Below are 14,381 nucleotides of genomic sequence, written 5' to 3'. Positions count from 1 at the left end.
ATATATATATATATTATGCTTTACAAAATATCAGATAATTTGACCATGTTGTCTTTTTGACAAGGCAAGGTTAGTTCAGGTTGTAAAATGTCAGATGGTGCGACACCTAAAAAAACTTTATGAATATTTTTTGACCCCTTTAAAAAATTTAGAATTTTTTTTTTATTTGTAAATATATTTTGTTTGATATTTGTAAAAAAAAAAAAAAAAGTACTTTAAAAGTACTATACTAAAAAAATATTCAAGGTACAAGGAAAATGTGTTAATGAGTCATTTAGAGAATTGCCATCGATATATGCCACTGACCAAAAGAACTATCACCATTGACTTTGATAGATGTTCGATTTCAGAGCCCTAAATGAATCTCACTAAGCCCATGGAGCAAGTAAACATGATGTTTCTACTATCCAGCGGCTCAATTTTTTCTATTGATAGATATAACACTGACTTGAATTTCTGGGGGAGCTGGTTTTGCATCATATCCTACCATCAAAATAAAGCTTCTGTGTTTTAGTGAGGTGTCAAAGTGAACAGGCTGCTTTTCATTACTGTGTACTTAAAAATGGTGTATGATTCACCGCACAGATTTATAACAGATTTTTTGTCAATGTAAAATTACAATTTGTAGGTGTGTAGTGATATTTTACAGGAAATGTGTTGCAATCTCTTCTACTTCACGAGTAAAGTTAAATGATATGTGATGCTCTTTAACCGGAAATGGTGCTGATTATCTGAGGAATCTGGACATGTTTAAAAACGGATTTTAGAAAATGATTATATTATATAGAAATGATATAAAGATTGAGATATACACTTCCGTTATTTTTCAAAGAAGTCTCTTATGCTCACCAAGGCTGCATTTATTTGATAAAAAATACAGTAAAAAACAGTTATATTGTGAAATATTATGTTAATTTAAAGTAACTTTTCTAATTTAATATATTTTAAAATGTTATTCTTGTGATGGCAAAGCTGAATTTTCAGCAGTCATTACTCCAGTCTTCAGTGTCCTTCAGAAATTATTATAATATGCTTTTTGCTGCTCAAGAAACTTTCTTATTATTATCAGTGTTGGAAACAGTTGTGCTGATTAATATTTTTGTGGAAACTAAACCATAATGCATTTTTCAAGATTCTGACAAATAGCAAGTTCAAAAGAACAGTAAAATTTTTTACTGTTATTTTTGATTCATTTAATGCATCCTTGCTGAATAAAAGTAATAATTTCTTCTTCAAAAAAAAAATATCTTACTGACCCCAAACCTTTTTACAGTAATGTACAGCATGTGCGATATATATATATATACATTATGTATAGACACATCTCTGTTTTGTCTCCTAGAACTCAATTCGACACAATTTGTCCCTCAATAAATGTTTCCGGAAAGTTCCTCGACCACAGAGCGATCCTGGGAAGGTGATGTAGCCAAATTATTTTATTATTTTGTTCATTAATATCTGAGGTTTATTCAGTTTAAATAGGAAAGATTATTATTGCCATGCTATTAACGTTTTAACACTCTCAAATCCACTCTTTTGCTTACTAATACTGAAGCTAAAATAATCACCTGTTTTAGGGGTCATACTGGACGATGGATGTACCACCTGACTCAACTCAACCCAGAGGAGTCAAACGTCCTTATCCTAAAGAGGAGGATGTAAGAGTATGTCACATGAAACATTGTCATCACATCTGTGAGATCAGTATTTCACTCACCAACATCCCTCTTTCAGGCTCCTTCCTCCGAGGCCCAAGTGCCTGTCAGTCAAGCAGAGCTCCTCCCACCTCAGCCAGACACCAAAAGCATGTTCTCTCCCCCTCCTTGCAAGGTTCAAAGTCATTTCTTCTGCTTTTCTATTTCTATTAAGGATTAAGATCCTCTTATAGCAGAGCTTGAGGTCTAAGAATGAGGAAATGAGAGTGTGAGGTAAACAAAAGAGAGCTAGTGACTGGTAGACTTCAGAATTACTTTCATTTATAGGGAATTTGAATGCATGCATCATCTTAGAGAAATCAAGTTCAAATAAACTGAAAATAAGGTCATTATTTTCTCACAATCATGTTGTTTTAAACCTGTATGGTATTATTTTTAGCCATAGAATACAAAGAAGACAGTTGTACCAGAGTGACTATGTCTGTCAAGCTTTAAAAAGTGCTAAAAGCATCATAAAAGTAGTCCATATGATTTGTGTGCTATATTACAAGTTTTCCGAAGTCCTGCTTAAAGTCGAGATGAAATAAAAGTAGCAACTAATATTTTCTTCCATATTGTGATGTACATCTGTAACAAAATATCGAAAAGACTATGTTGAGTGGGGACTCTGTCCATTGGTTGTTGATTGGATTTGGTGATGTTGGTGTTGCACTCGTAAATTAATGTAAGTTTGCAATCGATTGTGCAGGGGTGAGGTTTAAAAGTGAACACAATAATGTGTGTCACAGAGAGAAGCCTGTCATTTTTACTGAAAGATGACATGGATGAATCGTTCACAATAAGATCCAGACCATGCATTTACAAAACAGATGCCAGCTTACGGTCGTATGATCTACAAAAGGGGTGCTTCGATGCCATTATTGTCTTTGGTTCTCACATATAACGTAACCAAATGACATTGACATCAAACAGAGGTGCCATTTTCTAAAGGTGTCAACTTAGGAGATATTGCCAGTTTATTGACAGCTTGCACCAGCACAAACCCTCTTTTGGCATTAAAAAATTACTGTCAAGATTTACTAAAGACACGCAGTGAAAAATGAGCAATTAAAAGATGTGGACAGTTACTTTTTCAGCTGACCGTATGCTTTTGTAGGAGCTTCCCTTTTACTCGCCCCACAAAAACATGTCTTAACCCATTTTGCGCTTGACATGACTGTGATAGTTGCTAATTTGCCCTGCTTTTAATATGAGATTGTGTTGGTCATTATGCAAATGCACTGGCTGCATCTGTGTTCTTTAATTTTCGCATTGTCTGCAGAACGTTCCACTCCAATCTGTGCTTTTATGGCATTGCAGTCTCACATGAATTGGTCCTGTTTAGTAAATCTGGCCCCTAGTGCGGACTGAAAAAGACTTTGTTGGAACTTAAACCCCTATGAATTGTTGTTGTGGAAAGAGCTGCTTGAATGCTTGATTCTATTCATGTTGTATTTGCTTCTTTACAATACACAATACAATCAATGAAAGAAAATGATGTTGGAAGAAAATAAGTTGGCAATTGGGTGTGAGGATGAGTAAATAAATTTAATTTTTCATTCATTTTTGGCTGAACTATTCTTTTAAGTTGTATATAACATATTGTTTATCCAAATAACTCTCAAATTAATCTCTGCAAACATTGTTTCCGCAGCAGCGTCCAAGCATCCCAATAGCTACATCTCTTCCTTCAAACCCTCATGCTGATCCCCCTCTCCGATTCTCCTTTGCTGATTTGAACCTACCAGATCTGTACAATTCCTTCCAGTCCCTCTGTCGCTCTGTGAGACAGAGAGTCACCTCACAATGTAAGTAAATCGATTGTGCAACTCTTTTCCTTTAGCTTATCATTTATTTCAGAATTAATTTTGATTCAGAATCAAGTCGGTATAAGCTTAATGATTCAGAATCTCTCTCTCACTCTCTCTCTCTCATAGCGGATGTTGCCAATTTACTTGGACTTACCCATGACAGTACACCGCTCCACACGCCAACCCTGCCTGCTCTCTCCCCCTGCCCCTGTCCCTGTCCAAACCTTAATATTAACCAATATACCACCACCCCTGCTCTTAACCCAAACATGAATACCAATGGCAACTTCAACCCAAATACACCCAATACTAACTTTAGTTTTATCCACAACCTAAACCCAAGCCAGAACTCTAACATTCATCCAAACTCCAACACTGAGCCTGACAAGCTGCTACACAGTAATGGTGAGTGTAACTGCTCAGTAGTGAGGTGTTGATGGGATGAGAGTGTCCTGATGACCCGATCCTCTCATTCTCTCTCTGTTTCAGTTGTTCCTGCAGATTGGTTCAGTAACGCAGACTCTTTGAGAGAGAGTTTCAGAATTGCTAGCAGTCTGGACTGGGCTAACATTGATCTCACCAGTCACCCTGGTCAGTACTCAACCATACACTGAGATCTATAATGCACAACATGCTTTCACTTTCCACTCTGGATTTACAGTTTAGTTTCAATGTGACCATTTTGGAATTTGTTCATCCAGAAGAACTATTTTGCACTGATAGGAAGCTATTTTGAAACTGTAACTTGGCAAGTTGCAATCTTCTTATAATTGAAAGTAGTTAAAAACAGTCAAACTACCATTTGGTAGAAAATTGCTAGACTACATGCAACAACAAAAAAACATACAGTAGCTAACTTCTGAAACCATTAAATGTCTTTTTAAATACATAATTATAAGGATGTATGATTCATTAACTTATATTATTAATACTCATGCATTTACACTAAACACTGAACTATTAAAACAACACTTTAATTTATCTACAGGGTCCGCACTGTCCTGGAAAACCTCTATTTTATATTATATATAAATTAAAATGTATTAAGCAAACAAAAATAAAAGTATTAAGCAGCGCAACTGTGATAATAATAATAAATGTTTCTTGAGCACTAAATCAGCATATTAGAAGGATTTCTGAAGGATCATGGGACACTGAAGACTGGAGTAATGATGCTGAAAATTCAGCTTTGCCATCACAGGCAAATAAATTATATTTTAAAATATATTAAATTACAAAACGGTTATTTTAATTTGTAATAATATTTCACAATAATACAGTTTTTACCGTATTTTTGATCAAATAAATTCAGCCTTGGTGAGTATTGGTGACTGTTGTTCTTGAACTTTTACATTTAAGTGGTAGTCTATATATATATATATATATATAATTTTTTTCTAGTTATGATCAGTTAGTGTTTTTATTAAAATATTTCTTTGGCTAGATATTAGTTTTTCCTTTAAATATAATAAAAAAAAAAATCCTTATTCTGTAATCACAAACGACTAAAAAAAGGCCTTGGAAATTCATTGGTCATTAAGTGTGGGAACCCTACAGTATATGTAACTGAATCGAAGAAAATAAAAAATAAAACACTTTTTACCTAAATATTCATTTTGCCGAAAAAAGGATAATGGTTGCATTTTCTGAACCAGCTTATTAATATGAACCATCTGAATGTATGGACTTGCAAAAATTCTGTGTGTAATGTTGCTTAAAGGTTTGTTCATTTATGAATGCATCCAAATACTACAAAACTGCTGTACATCACTGTAGGGGAGATTTATTAAGTGTCTCTATCTGTGTTGTTCTCATGCAGACCTGGTAGAGAGCATGCGTCAGGCCGAGCTCTGTGACTGGGCGTTGGATTCGACGCTCTTCACCTCGCTATGTGATTCACTCAACCGATTCTTCACTCAGAAGGGTCTCATTAATTCATCTTCTGGTGGTCCCTCCTCTTTTGGACAAATGGCCCCACCTCCTATCAATATGCTGACCACTAACCTTCCCAGCCTGGCTAGTTTAACTCAACCATCTCCACTCATCTACTCCTCCCAACTCCCTCCTGGTACTGGTGAACCTCCCATCCAAAGTTCCAGGAGAACCCTGACCCCTCACACCCAGAACCAGACAGCACAGAGATCCCCGGGACTGCAGCCCACCACGAGCCAGCCACTGACTCCTAACGGTATGTCGACAGCCCCCTTAAATCCTTACAGGTCCAGTGTGCATCTAAACTTAAAGGGATAGTTCACCCAAAAATGAAAATTCTGTCATGTGATTACCCACCCTAATGTAGTTTCAAACCATTCCATGACTTGCTTTCTTCTGTGGAACATAAAGAAGATGTTTTGGAGAAAGTTTGAACTGTTTTTACCCACACAATGAAAGTCAATCAGGTCTAAATGCTGTTTTGGGCCCCATTGACTTTCATTGTATAGACAAAAAATACTGAGACATTTTTCAAAGTATATTCTGTAATGTTCTGCAGAAGAAAGATAATGATATTGGTTTGAAATGCCATGAGGGTGAGTAAATGATGAATGATTTTTCATTTTGTGTATGATCTATTTAAGTGCCCCTATTGTCACTCAGAAAGGAAATGAGTGTTGCCATGTTGGTCGAATTGCTCAAGCATCCTAATATGATGTCATTATGTCTTTATGCAGCACTTCAAACTCAACCACTGACCCCAACAGGACATCCACACTTCAAGAAAGGCAACAGTGAGGAAATCCAGGATGATTTTGATTGGGATTCATTGATTGAGTAATTTAGTTTGCCGATATACATATAAATACACAGTAAAGAAAACATGAGCTAATTATTGAGGCATGAGTCTTGTCAAAAAGGAGGTGAGGCTAACCCATTCATCCCGTTTCATTTGTATGTGGAACAAAAGCAGCACCATTGTAACAATGATCATCATTAAGCTGTTTGCTTCCTTTCAGTTCACTTCTGCCTTATGATAGATACGGCACAATGGTGCTGCTATAGTCAACTGTATGTTGACGTGCTGGAGACAAATGATAACCAGCACCAAATTGTCAGGTTAACCAAAATGTACAATGCAAAATATTTTTCAGGTTTTTTTCCTGAACTGCTCCAGACCTTGAACGTTGGGGTGGATCAATCCACACCAGGCTGCCTTTTACGTCAGCGTATTACAATGTAAATAACGTTAGCATTTCCAAAACTTTAGCCAGTTGACAATGGCTCGGTTTTTGCTGAATGTTGATACAGGCTTTCCTGACACTTTAGTCAGTTCAATAGTTATTGAAAGAACTTGTGACCAAAGAAATTATCTTAAATTGCACTTTTTCAACAAATTGCATGTACACTAACAATTTGTGGTCGAATAAATGCAGTTTAACAGTACACTGAGGTATATTATGACAATACATATGGGTGTATTTTGACTGAAATCAATTATTACATTTATTGCTTTATATTACACTTTGTCACATGGCAAATCCCCTTGGGGAGCTAACGTCTGTCTACAATTAAACAAAAAAATAATAAAAGTAAATGTGTAATGTCTATCATTTTAATTGCCATTTAAATGCAAACCAATGCAACAAAAAAAGATTGGACAATTTTTTTTGTGGAATTATTTTATTATTTTTTTTTAATTTCTTTGATTTTTTTTCCCTCCATTTTATTTTTCAATGTGAATGTTCACAGTCAACACCACACAATTTTTGACCATAGCCAATATTAGAGAAAAATCTCTAAAATTTTCATATATAAAATAATTCATTCAAAGTAAATAAAGATTAACAGCATGGATCATGTCATTCTGTCCCCAATTTTATATGATTTCCACATACGATCACTCAGATAATTCTTTCTCAGTTTCAGAAGCGCTGACACTTTCCCATTTTCTGTGTAAAAGTTCAAGGAAAAAAGGTGCTGAAGTGAAATGTAAAGACAAGCTCTGATTCTCATGTGAACAGGTGTCGAATTAATGCTTTGATTCTTACGACTGCAAAAATAAATGTGTGAAAAGAAGGACCTTTATAACAAGTTAAGAGTGCTGAAAGTGAGACTATGCTGATGAATCCCCATCAAAAGCACAGCAGAGGACCGAGTGAAAACAATGCACACATCATACACGCTCTCATACACACGCGCGCGCACGCACACACACACACACACACACACACACACACAGAGCATCTCTTCATGTGTACCACGTGACGTAGACTGAAATTTCGCAGGTGGTCAAAGGAGACCAAGCAGGCATCTGTTTCAATGGCAATTTCCAGTGCGATTTTCCTTGGTTTAATCGATCCCAGGAGTCAGACATACGATTAAAATAAATTACACAAGATTACACATTAAATTAAAAGTAATACATCTATTGAATGATTTTTACTAGAGCTGTGAATAAAACAGACTGAATTTTTCTGTCTGTTTAGGGCAAGACTGTCACAGTCATCCTTCATGCACTCTTTCATCAGAGGGTCATCAATGAAAGGGGGAGAAAGGGGTGTATGATTGAGTTCATTAGTGGCTTGTTTTCCTCCTCCCTTATCTTCATGTTTTTGAACAATAACAATCATCCTAATAATATAACAATATTAACAGCCTGCATTCATTGAATGAACCCACCAATCATCCATGTCTGTCAAAGAAAAAACTGAACTAATAGGGAAATAAATAGACTTCAAATACTGTGTAAAATAAAATGAAAAATTTTTTTTTTTGAAATGCTGTTTTGTGAAAGAAAATAACATTTTTGTTTTTACTTTTTCATTAAATATAGAGATGTACACACATTTCTTTTTTTTGTCACACACAAACTGTTTGTGTTGGTAGGGCAGGTTTGGATTGGTTGTTGAGTGGACAGGGCACACGGGATTTGTGAAATCTCTCAAAGAAGGAAAGGATTGGTGCTTGCGCCTGTGGTTCCACCTCCCATGGATCCTCCTGTTCCCATTACTCCACCCACCCCCGACGGCCCGCCCAAAATCAGTGCAGGCTGCGCAGGGCCTCCGGGGCCCATTAGCAAGGGATTTCCTGCAGGACCCATGGGGGATATTCCACCAAAAGGCATGCCCATTGAGCTGGATTGTACCATTCCCATGCCCATACCAGGGGCCACCATAGGGACCCCCATTCCTGGCATGCCCATCCCCGGCTGAACCATTCCCACTGCTGGTGGAGGCATGTGACCCAGCATAGGATTCTGGGGAATGGGGCTCGTGCGGAGCTGGCTTAGACTGAGCGAAGAAGGTTGAGAGGAGATGGATGCCATCGGGGTCGCGCCAAAAGGATTAGAAGCAGAAGGCGGGGTCGGAGACACCCCTCTACTGGAAATGGTACTGCCCGGAGTAACTCCCATACCTGTTGAGGAGGGACCTAAATTAAAAGGAGAAAACTAATGTTAGAGGGTTAAACAAAACATAATTCCTCTCTAGATGTGGTCTATTTTAAATTCACACCCTGTGTCTGTAGGAAGGGGTTGTGAGATGTGGAGGAGATGCTTGGCGGTGGTGGTTGTTTAGGTTTTGATGATAATAGCGAGTCCAAATCCACGAGCGCAGCATTGGGACCCAAGAATGACTCTGGTGTTTTTCGAACAGGCAAGGAGGAACTGAGCGATGAAAGATCAAAGGGCACCGGAGAGCCTGTGCTGCCGCCACCTCCAGTATCACCTCCTGTCACTGAGGAGCCTCTTCTCTCTGGATCTGCTGTGAATGGAAAAAGAACGAGGCAAAAAGAATTACATGTAAATGGTTTAACAATACAATCTATGACTAACAAAAAAAAAACAGGATTGCTGTCCAACTGATCCTTTGCTAAGCCCCGCCTTAAACACATTACTGACAAATACTACCAAGCATTTATTTATTTTATTTAGGGATGCGCCATACATGCTATCAACCAATATCTGCAATCTACTCTCCATTGGAAATGAATGACTTCTGCACTGTTGTTTCTCAGAGATAGAGAAAATGTACAGTTCATTAAAAAAAAATTTCCCCAAGAAAAAGCAGATAAAACACTTCAACATTGCAGTTCCTTCCAGCCCACATAACAATATTATCCATTTTATTTCTGGAAATCTCCAGATCATCCTGTGAAACCTTCCGTAATGCCTGTGTAAACGAACAAGAGTAGCCAAGGGGGCGGGGCTTAGCAAAGAGTCAATACACCAGTATAAAGTACAAAACCTCTTCAGCTGCAGTGTGGGCAGCATAGAGTAGAGTAAAAATGTGTGAGAATTACCAGCAAACACATTGTTGTGTCTAAGGCAATGTACAGGGGTGCACATAAGTTTTTCAGCCTGGTTCTCATTTGATAACCTGGGGATTTGGTTTGGTCCTCACACGGCACATGGTGTGACCCATCAAATATAACTATAAAAAAATTAATTAATAATATTGATAATATTATTGCACTTTATTTAGTTTTTTTTTTAAATAAAATAATAAACTAAATAATAAAGTGTGATAATAGTATTTTATTTAAAAGAGTATTAAGAGTATTAAATACAAATACAATTATTTTATAGTAAACTTAAAAATAAAATGCTAATATTTTATTATTATTATTATTATTTTAATTTGAACCTTAATTATTATTTTTAATTTGAATTATTTTCATTTTTCATTTTCAAACTTAAAATCAGCAAGCTTCTATTTTGGCGTATTCAGTTTGAATAGAAATCTTATACAGTAGTTTGTCGATCTAAAATAGTAACTGTGCATGTCAACCATGTCGGTACGCAAATGCGCGCTCTGAACTAATTTACACAGCGCATTTCTTATTTTGGCCGCGCATGCGGACCTGCGGACCACTTATGTGCACCCCTGGCAATGTAATTTATCTTTGGACAAGACAGGGGTGTCCAATCCTGCTCCTGGAGGGTCACTGTTCTGCAGAGTTTAGCTCCAGACTCCATTTAAACACACCTGAACCAAGGTAATCAAAGTCTTCAGGATTACTAGAAACTTCCAAGCAGGTATGTTCAGACTAGTTGGAGCCAAGCAGTGCAGGACATTGTCCCTGCCAGACCAGGATTGGACACCCCTATGATAAGTGCATCTATGCATTTACATGCGCAAGTATACCTGTGCCGTTAGCTTGTTTAAATGAGCCACTCCAGGGGTCAGAGGTCAGACCGTCAGTGGCAGGGGCAGCTCCTACCGCTGCCCAGGGATCGGTTGACCCTGAGAGCGGGGTAGGGGCCGGAGCCACTGAGGGAGCCCAAGGGTCGGCACTTGGAGGGGTCACAGCTGGAGGGGATACAAGGAAAGGTCAAGGATGAGAGGACACCACGAATAAAGAGGAAAAGCCAGGGTAAAGACACAGAGGACACTGGGAGGACACATCCTTGACACTCTCACCTGTGGACGCCCAGGGGTCAGAGTTCACTCTAGAGGACGAGTCGCCCCATGGGTCCGGGGCTACTGTTGCCGGTGCTCCTCCCCAGGGGTCAGTACTCGGGGGAGAGGCGGGGGAGGCGGCTCCCCACGGGTCAGCGGGGCCCCATGGCCCAGCGGTAGACGCAGGAGCCAAAGCGGGAGGAGGAGAGGGTCCTGCGGAGCCCGTCGCAGGAGCCCCCCATGGATCTACGGCACTCAACTCCATCAGAGACGACTGAGAGAGAGACATGTCAATAAGAACGTCCTCATCGGAAAGGAGCGCGCGAGAAAGCAAAAGTGTGAGAGGGAAACTTGTTTGTACAGAGAGGACAGACACTTACACTTGCAAGTGGTTCAATAATAGCTAGTGTGGCGAAATGGTTAAGGAGGAGGAAACTCTAGAGGAAGTGAAACAAGCTCACACACATCGTTGTGCTAAAGCGCGTACGCAGGGTGAGAGACACAGACAGAGCAGGTAACTCTTGGAGAGTGAGAGGCAGGTACACAAACACGCAACCCTCGGTAACACAACACGCTACCATGTGTACACCTCACGCTCTCGTCCTATAAGAACAGCTCGTCAAGCATGATCTCTTGCTGACACAATCGCACACAATCACACACCTCCTCGGGCTTGGATTTCTCCCTCTTACTCTCCTCGATGGCCATCTGCAGCCTCAGGTCGTCTCCCCTGCGCAGACGCTCCTCCTGCCAATCACACACCACCGTCACATCATCACAGTGAACCAAGTTCTGTGGGCTGATGGGAAATGGAGTCTAATGAACTGTGGCAACCTGACTCCCATGTCTCACCAGCTTCAGAGTTGTGCTTCACGGCTTGAGTTAGACAAAAATCAACAACATTTGGAAGTAGAGGGCAGTTCATCTACTCTGATTTTGCATTGATAAGCTCTGGTGGAATTACAAAGAATGAACGATTACTGAGAATTATAGGTACTTTTGAAATTACTCATTGGTTTCATCATGCAAAAGTCAACAATTTGTTCAGAAGAATTCAAACAGCGGAAATGATTAACAAGAGGTAAGCTCAACACAAAAGAACAATGGAAATTTTTAACCTTTTTAAAAGCACTTACTAGATATTTCTTAGATATTTCAATAGTTCCATGATCAAACTGATGTATGTATTATTTCAGGCTGATCTGTGATTTGAGAGGGAAGAGGATAGCAAAGGAAGGGTTCATCCACTGTGACCTGGATGAATTTTTGCTCCCTGACCTTTTGGTGAGTCTTCTGGCTGACTGTGAGTGCGTAGCGGAGCTCTGCATCTTCCAGAGGGTCTTTGCTAGTCTGAAGGAGGGGGGCAGGGTGAGGACAGTTGTGAGTGAAGGAGTGAGAGGGGAAATGTGCAGAAACTGTGCAGAGGACGGGCTCTAATGTTTAATGTGCTTTATTGTACTTTATTAGAGAAACAGCCCATATTTCTATTTTATGATGGCAGTTAGGGAAGAAGGCAGATTAAGGGAGCTTTAACGATGGTTATTATTAGTAGAGCTCAACAGTAAGGATGGCCCGGGGCCAGTGGGAGGGAGTTGAGCCAGTTGACAGAACCGTCACTTGACCCACTGGGGCAGTGCTATATCTTAAATTTTTTGTACACACCTTTTTATAATTTGTAAACATCTTGTATTATTATTATTATTCTAATACAATTATTACTACTATCATTTATTATGAAAAAAAATTATTGCAATAGATAATAATAATGTAAAGATGATAATAATAACGTAATTAAAAAATTACAAAAAAAGTTACATTAAAAGTGTAAAAATTGTGAGTGTAAATATAAAAATATAAATTGAAATTCCAATAAAAATGATAAAATATATGCTATAAATTATAATTTTTTATAAAAATCTAAAATTGTGTTGGGTGCCACTTAAATATTGCCAGGCCAATCTTAACTACTGGTCCGACCCAGCAAGCAGGAGAAAAAAAACCTCACTGTTGAGCTCTGATTGGGAAGCCACAGTTATTATATTATTATATACATGTAAGTACTAGGGGTGGGACAAAATATCAATATGGCAATATATCATTATCTTTCTCCGTGCGATATGAGAATCGATAGTCTGGCGCAAATTATCGATATTTTAATTAATAAAATAAGGCTCTCTATATAGATTTCCTTTCTCCCAGTGCCGCTACTTCATGGCTCCTCGAGCTGGCACTCAATGCATGAATGAGGGAAACGTGAACATAAGTTAACTAGCCTAAGAAAAAGAGGTTTTTAATGGGATGGCGAACAGCAGTGTGAGTAAATTAATAGATGCCCCATCCACGTTTAAGTCCAAAGTCTGGACCCACCTTGGCTTTAATACCATTGATGGGACAAACAAAATCGACAAAGCATACGATATGCAAGAACTGCATTATTTGCATGTAATTATTTACTCACTCTCATGTTGTCCCAAACCTGTATTAATTTCTTTCTTGTGCTGAACACAAAAGAAGATATTTTGGGTAACCAAACAGTTGCTGGTCCCCATTAACTTTGATAGAAGGAAAGAAAAATACTATGGAAGTCACTGGGGACCAGCAACTGCTCGGTTAGCCACATTCTTCAAAATAACGTTTATGTTCAACAGACGAAAGAAACTTATTCAGGTTTAAAACAACTTGAGAGTGAGTAAATGACAGAATTTAAATTTTTGCACAAATTTTGAAGAATTTTCAGCAGTTTGGATTTGAATGAATAGAGAACCTGCACCTTTTCACAGGCATTTTGTTTTCATAGACAGATATCATGATGTATCATTATAGGATTGTCTAGAAATATATAGATTATCGCAGAATTGCTGTATCATGATATTATCGGTATCGTGAGCCATGTATCGTGTATCGTATCGTATCGTGAGGTAACCTGTGATTCCCACCCCTAGTAAGTACAACTTGTAACTCACTGGCATGTTCCAAAATCAATAATGGTATGCAAAAATATATTTCAAAAGTCACACAGTCCATTAGAGCAATTAATTACAAGACTATCTGGAATACTTGATTTGAATAGAATACATTTTGCTGTCAAAAATGTTTATATAATGGCCACTGTCCCAGGCAAACAATTTCCTGAGTTACCTTATTTCTTTACATGTCAATTTGTTTATTAACTTCCATGTAATAAGCAGGATAACGTACAGTCAATTGTTCATTATCACAAAATGAAAGGGTTAGTTCACCCAAAAATGAAAATTAATTACTCACCCTCATGTCGTTCCACACCCCTAAGACCTTCGTTCATCTTCAGAACACAAATTAAGATATTTTTGATCAAATCCGATGGCTCAGAGAGGTCTCCATTGACAGCAACGCCACTCAAAAGTTTCAAGATCCATAAAGGTACTAAAGACTTCGTTAAAACAGTCGACGTGACTACAGTGGTTCTACAATAATTTTATGAAGCGACAAGAACATTTTTTGTGTGCAAAAACAAAACAAAAATAACGACTTTATTCAACAACCTCTTCTCTTCTGTGTCATTC

The 14,381-nt window shown here is 38.3% G+C and overlaps 2 protein-coding genes across 8 annotated transcripts in view; one reads left to right on the top strand and one right to left on the bottom strand.

Moving 5' to 3' along the window:
* The window catches only part of LOC107744299 (forkhead box protein J2-like), a 9,472-nt gene extending 1,389 nt beyond the window's left edge, over window positions 1-8,083 (top strand). The window contains exons 3-10 of one of the 4 annotated variants that reach the window (XM_016557865.1): window positions 1,343-1,417; window positions 1,578-1,658; window positions 1,735-1,830; window positions 3,349-3,502; window positions 3,632-3,910; window positions 3,995-4,096; window positions 5,325-5,693; window positions 6,175-8,083. In XM_016557865.1, coding sequence (XP_016413351.1) covers window positions 1,343-1,417; window positions 1,578-1,658; window positions 1,735-1,830; window positions 3,349-3,502; window positions 3,632-3,910; window positions 3,995-4,096; window positions 5,325-5,693; window positions 6,175-6,278 — 1,260 coding nt within the window. In that variant the 3' untranslated portion in view covers window positions 6,279-8,083. Of the gene's footprint in view, window positions 1-1,342; window positions 1,418-1,577; window positions 1,665-1,734; window positions 1,831-3,348; window positions 3,503-3,631; window positions 3,911-3,994; window positions 4,097-5,324; window positions 5,694-6,174 lie in introns of all 4 variants that reach the window. The other 3 variants (XM_016557866.1, XM_016557864.1, XM_016557867.1) reach the window with 3 other exon arrangements.
* A 220-nt stretch (window positions 8,084-8,303) lies between these two features.
* Window positions 8,304-14,381, bottom strand: part of LOC107744298 (epsin-1-like) — a 20,875-nt gene continuing 14,797 nt past the window's right edge. Inside the window, exons 8-13 of one of the 4 annotated variants that reach the window (XM_016557859.1) lie at window positions 12,118-12,189; window positions 11,503-11,586; window positions 10,861-11,113; window positions 10,585-10,749; window positions 8,953-9,201; window positions 8,304-8,869 (exon numbers count right to left, since the gene is read on the bottom strand). In XM_016557859.1, coding sequence (XP_016413345.1) covers window positions 8,382-8,869; window positions 8,953-9,201; window positions 10,585-10,749; window positions 10,861-11,113; window positions 11,503-11,586; window positions 12,118-12,189 — 1,311 coding nt within the window. In that variant the 3' untranslated portion in view covers window positions 8,304-8,381. The remainder of the gene's footprint in view (window positions 8,870-8,952; window positions 9,202-10,584; window positions 10,750-10,860; window positions 11,114-11,502; window positions 11,587-12,117; window positions 12,190-14,381) is intronic. The other 3 variants (XM_016557860.1, XM_016557863.1, XM_016557861.1) reach the window with 3 other exon arrangements.

The sequence above is a fragment of the Sinocyclocheilus rhinocerous genome, unplaced genomic scaffold, assembly GCF_001515625.1.
Source record: "Sinocyclocheilus rhinocerous isolate Xijiao unplaced genomic scaffold, SAMN03320098_v1.1 scaffold137, whole genome shotgun sequence".
NCBI classification, from domain to species: domain Eukaryota; kingdom Metazoa; phylum Chordata; class Actinopteri; order Cypriniformes; family Cyprinidae; genus Sinocyclocheilus; species Sinocyclocheilus rhinocerous.
This window is presented reverse-complemented; position numbering and strand designations above follow the sequence as displayed.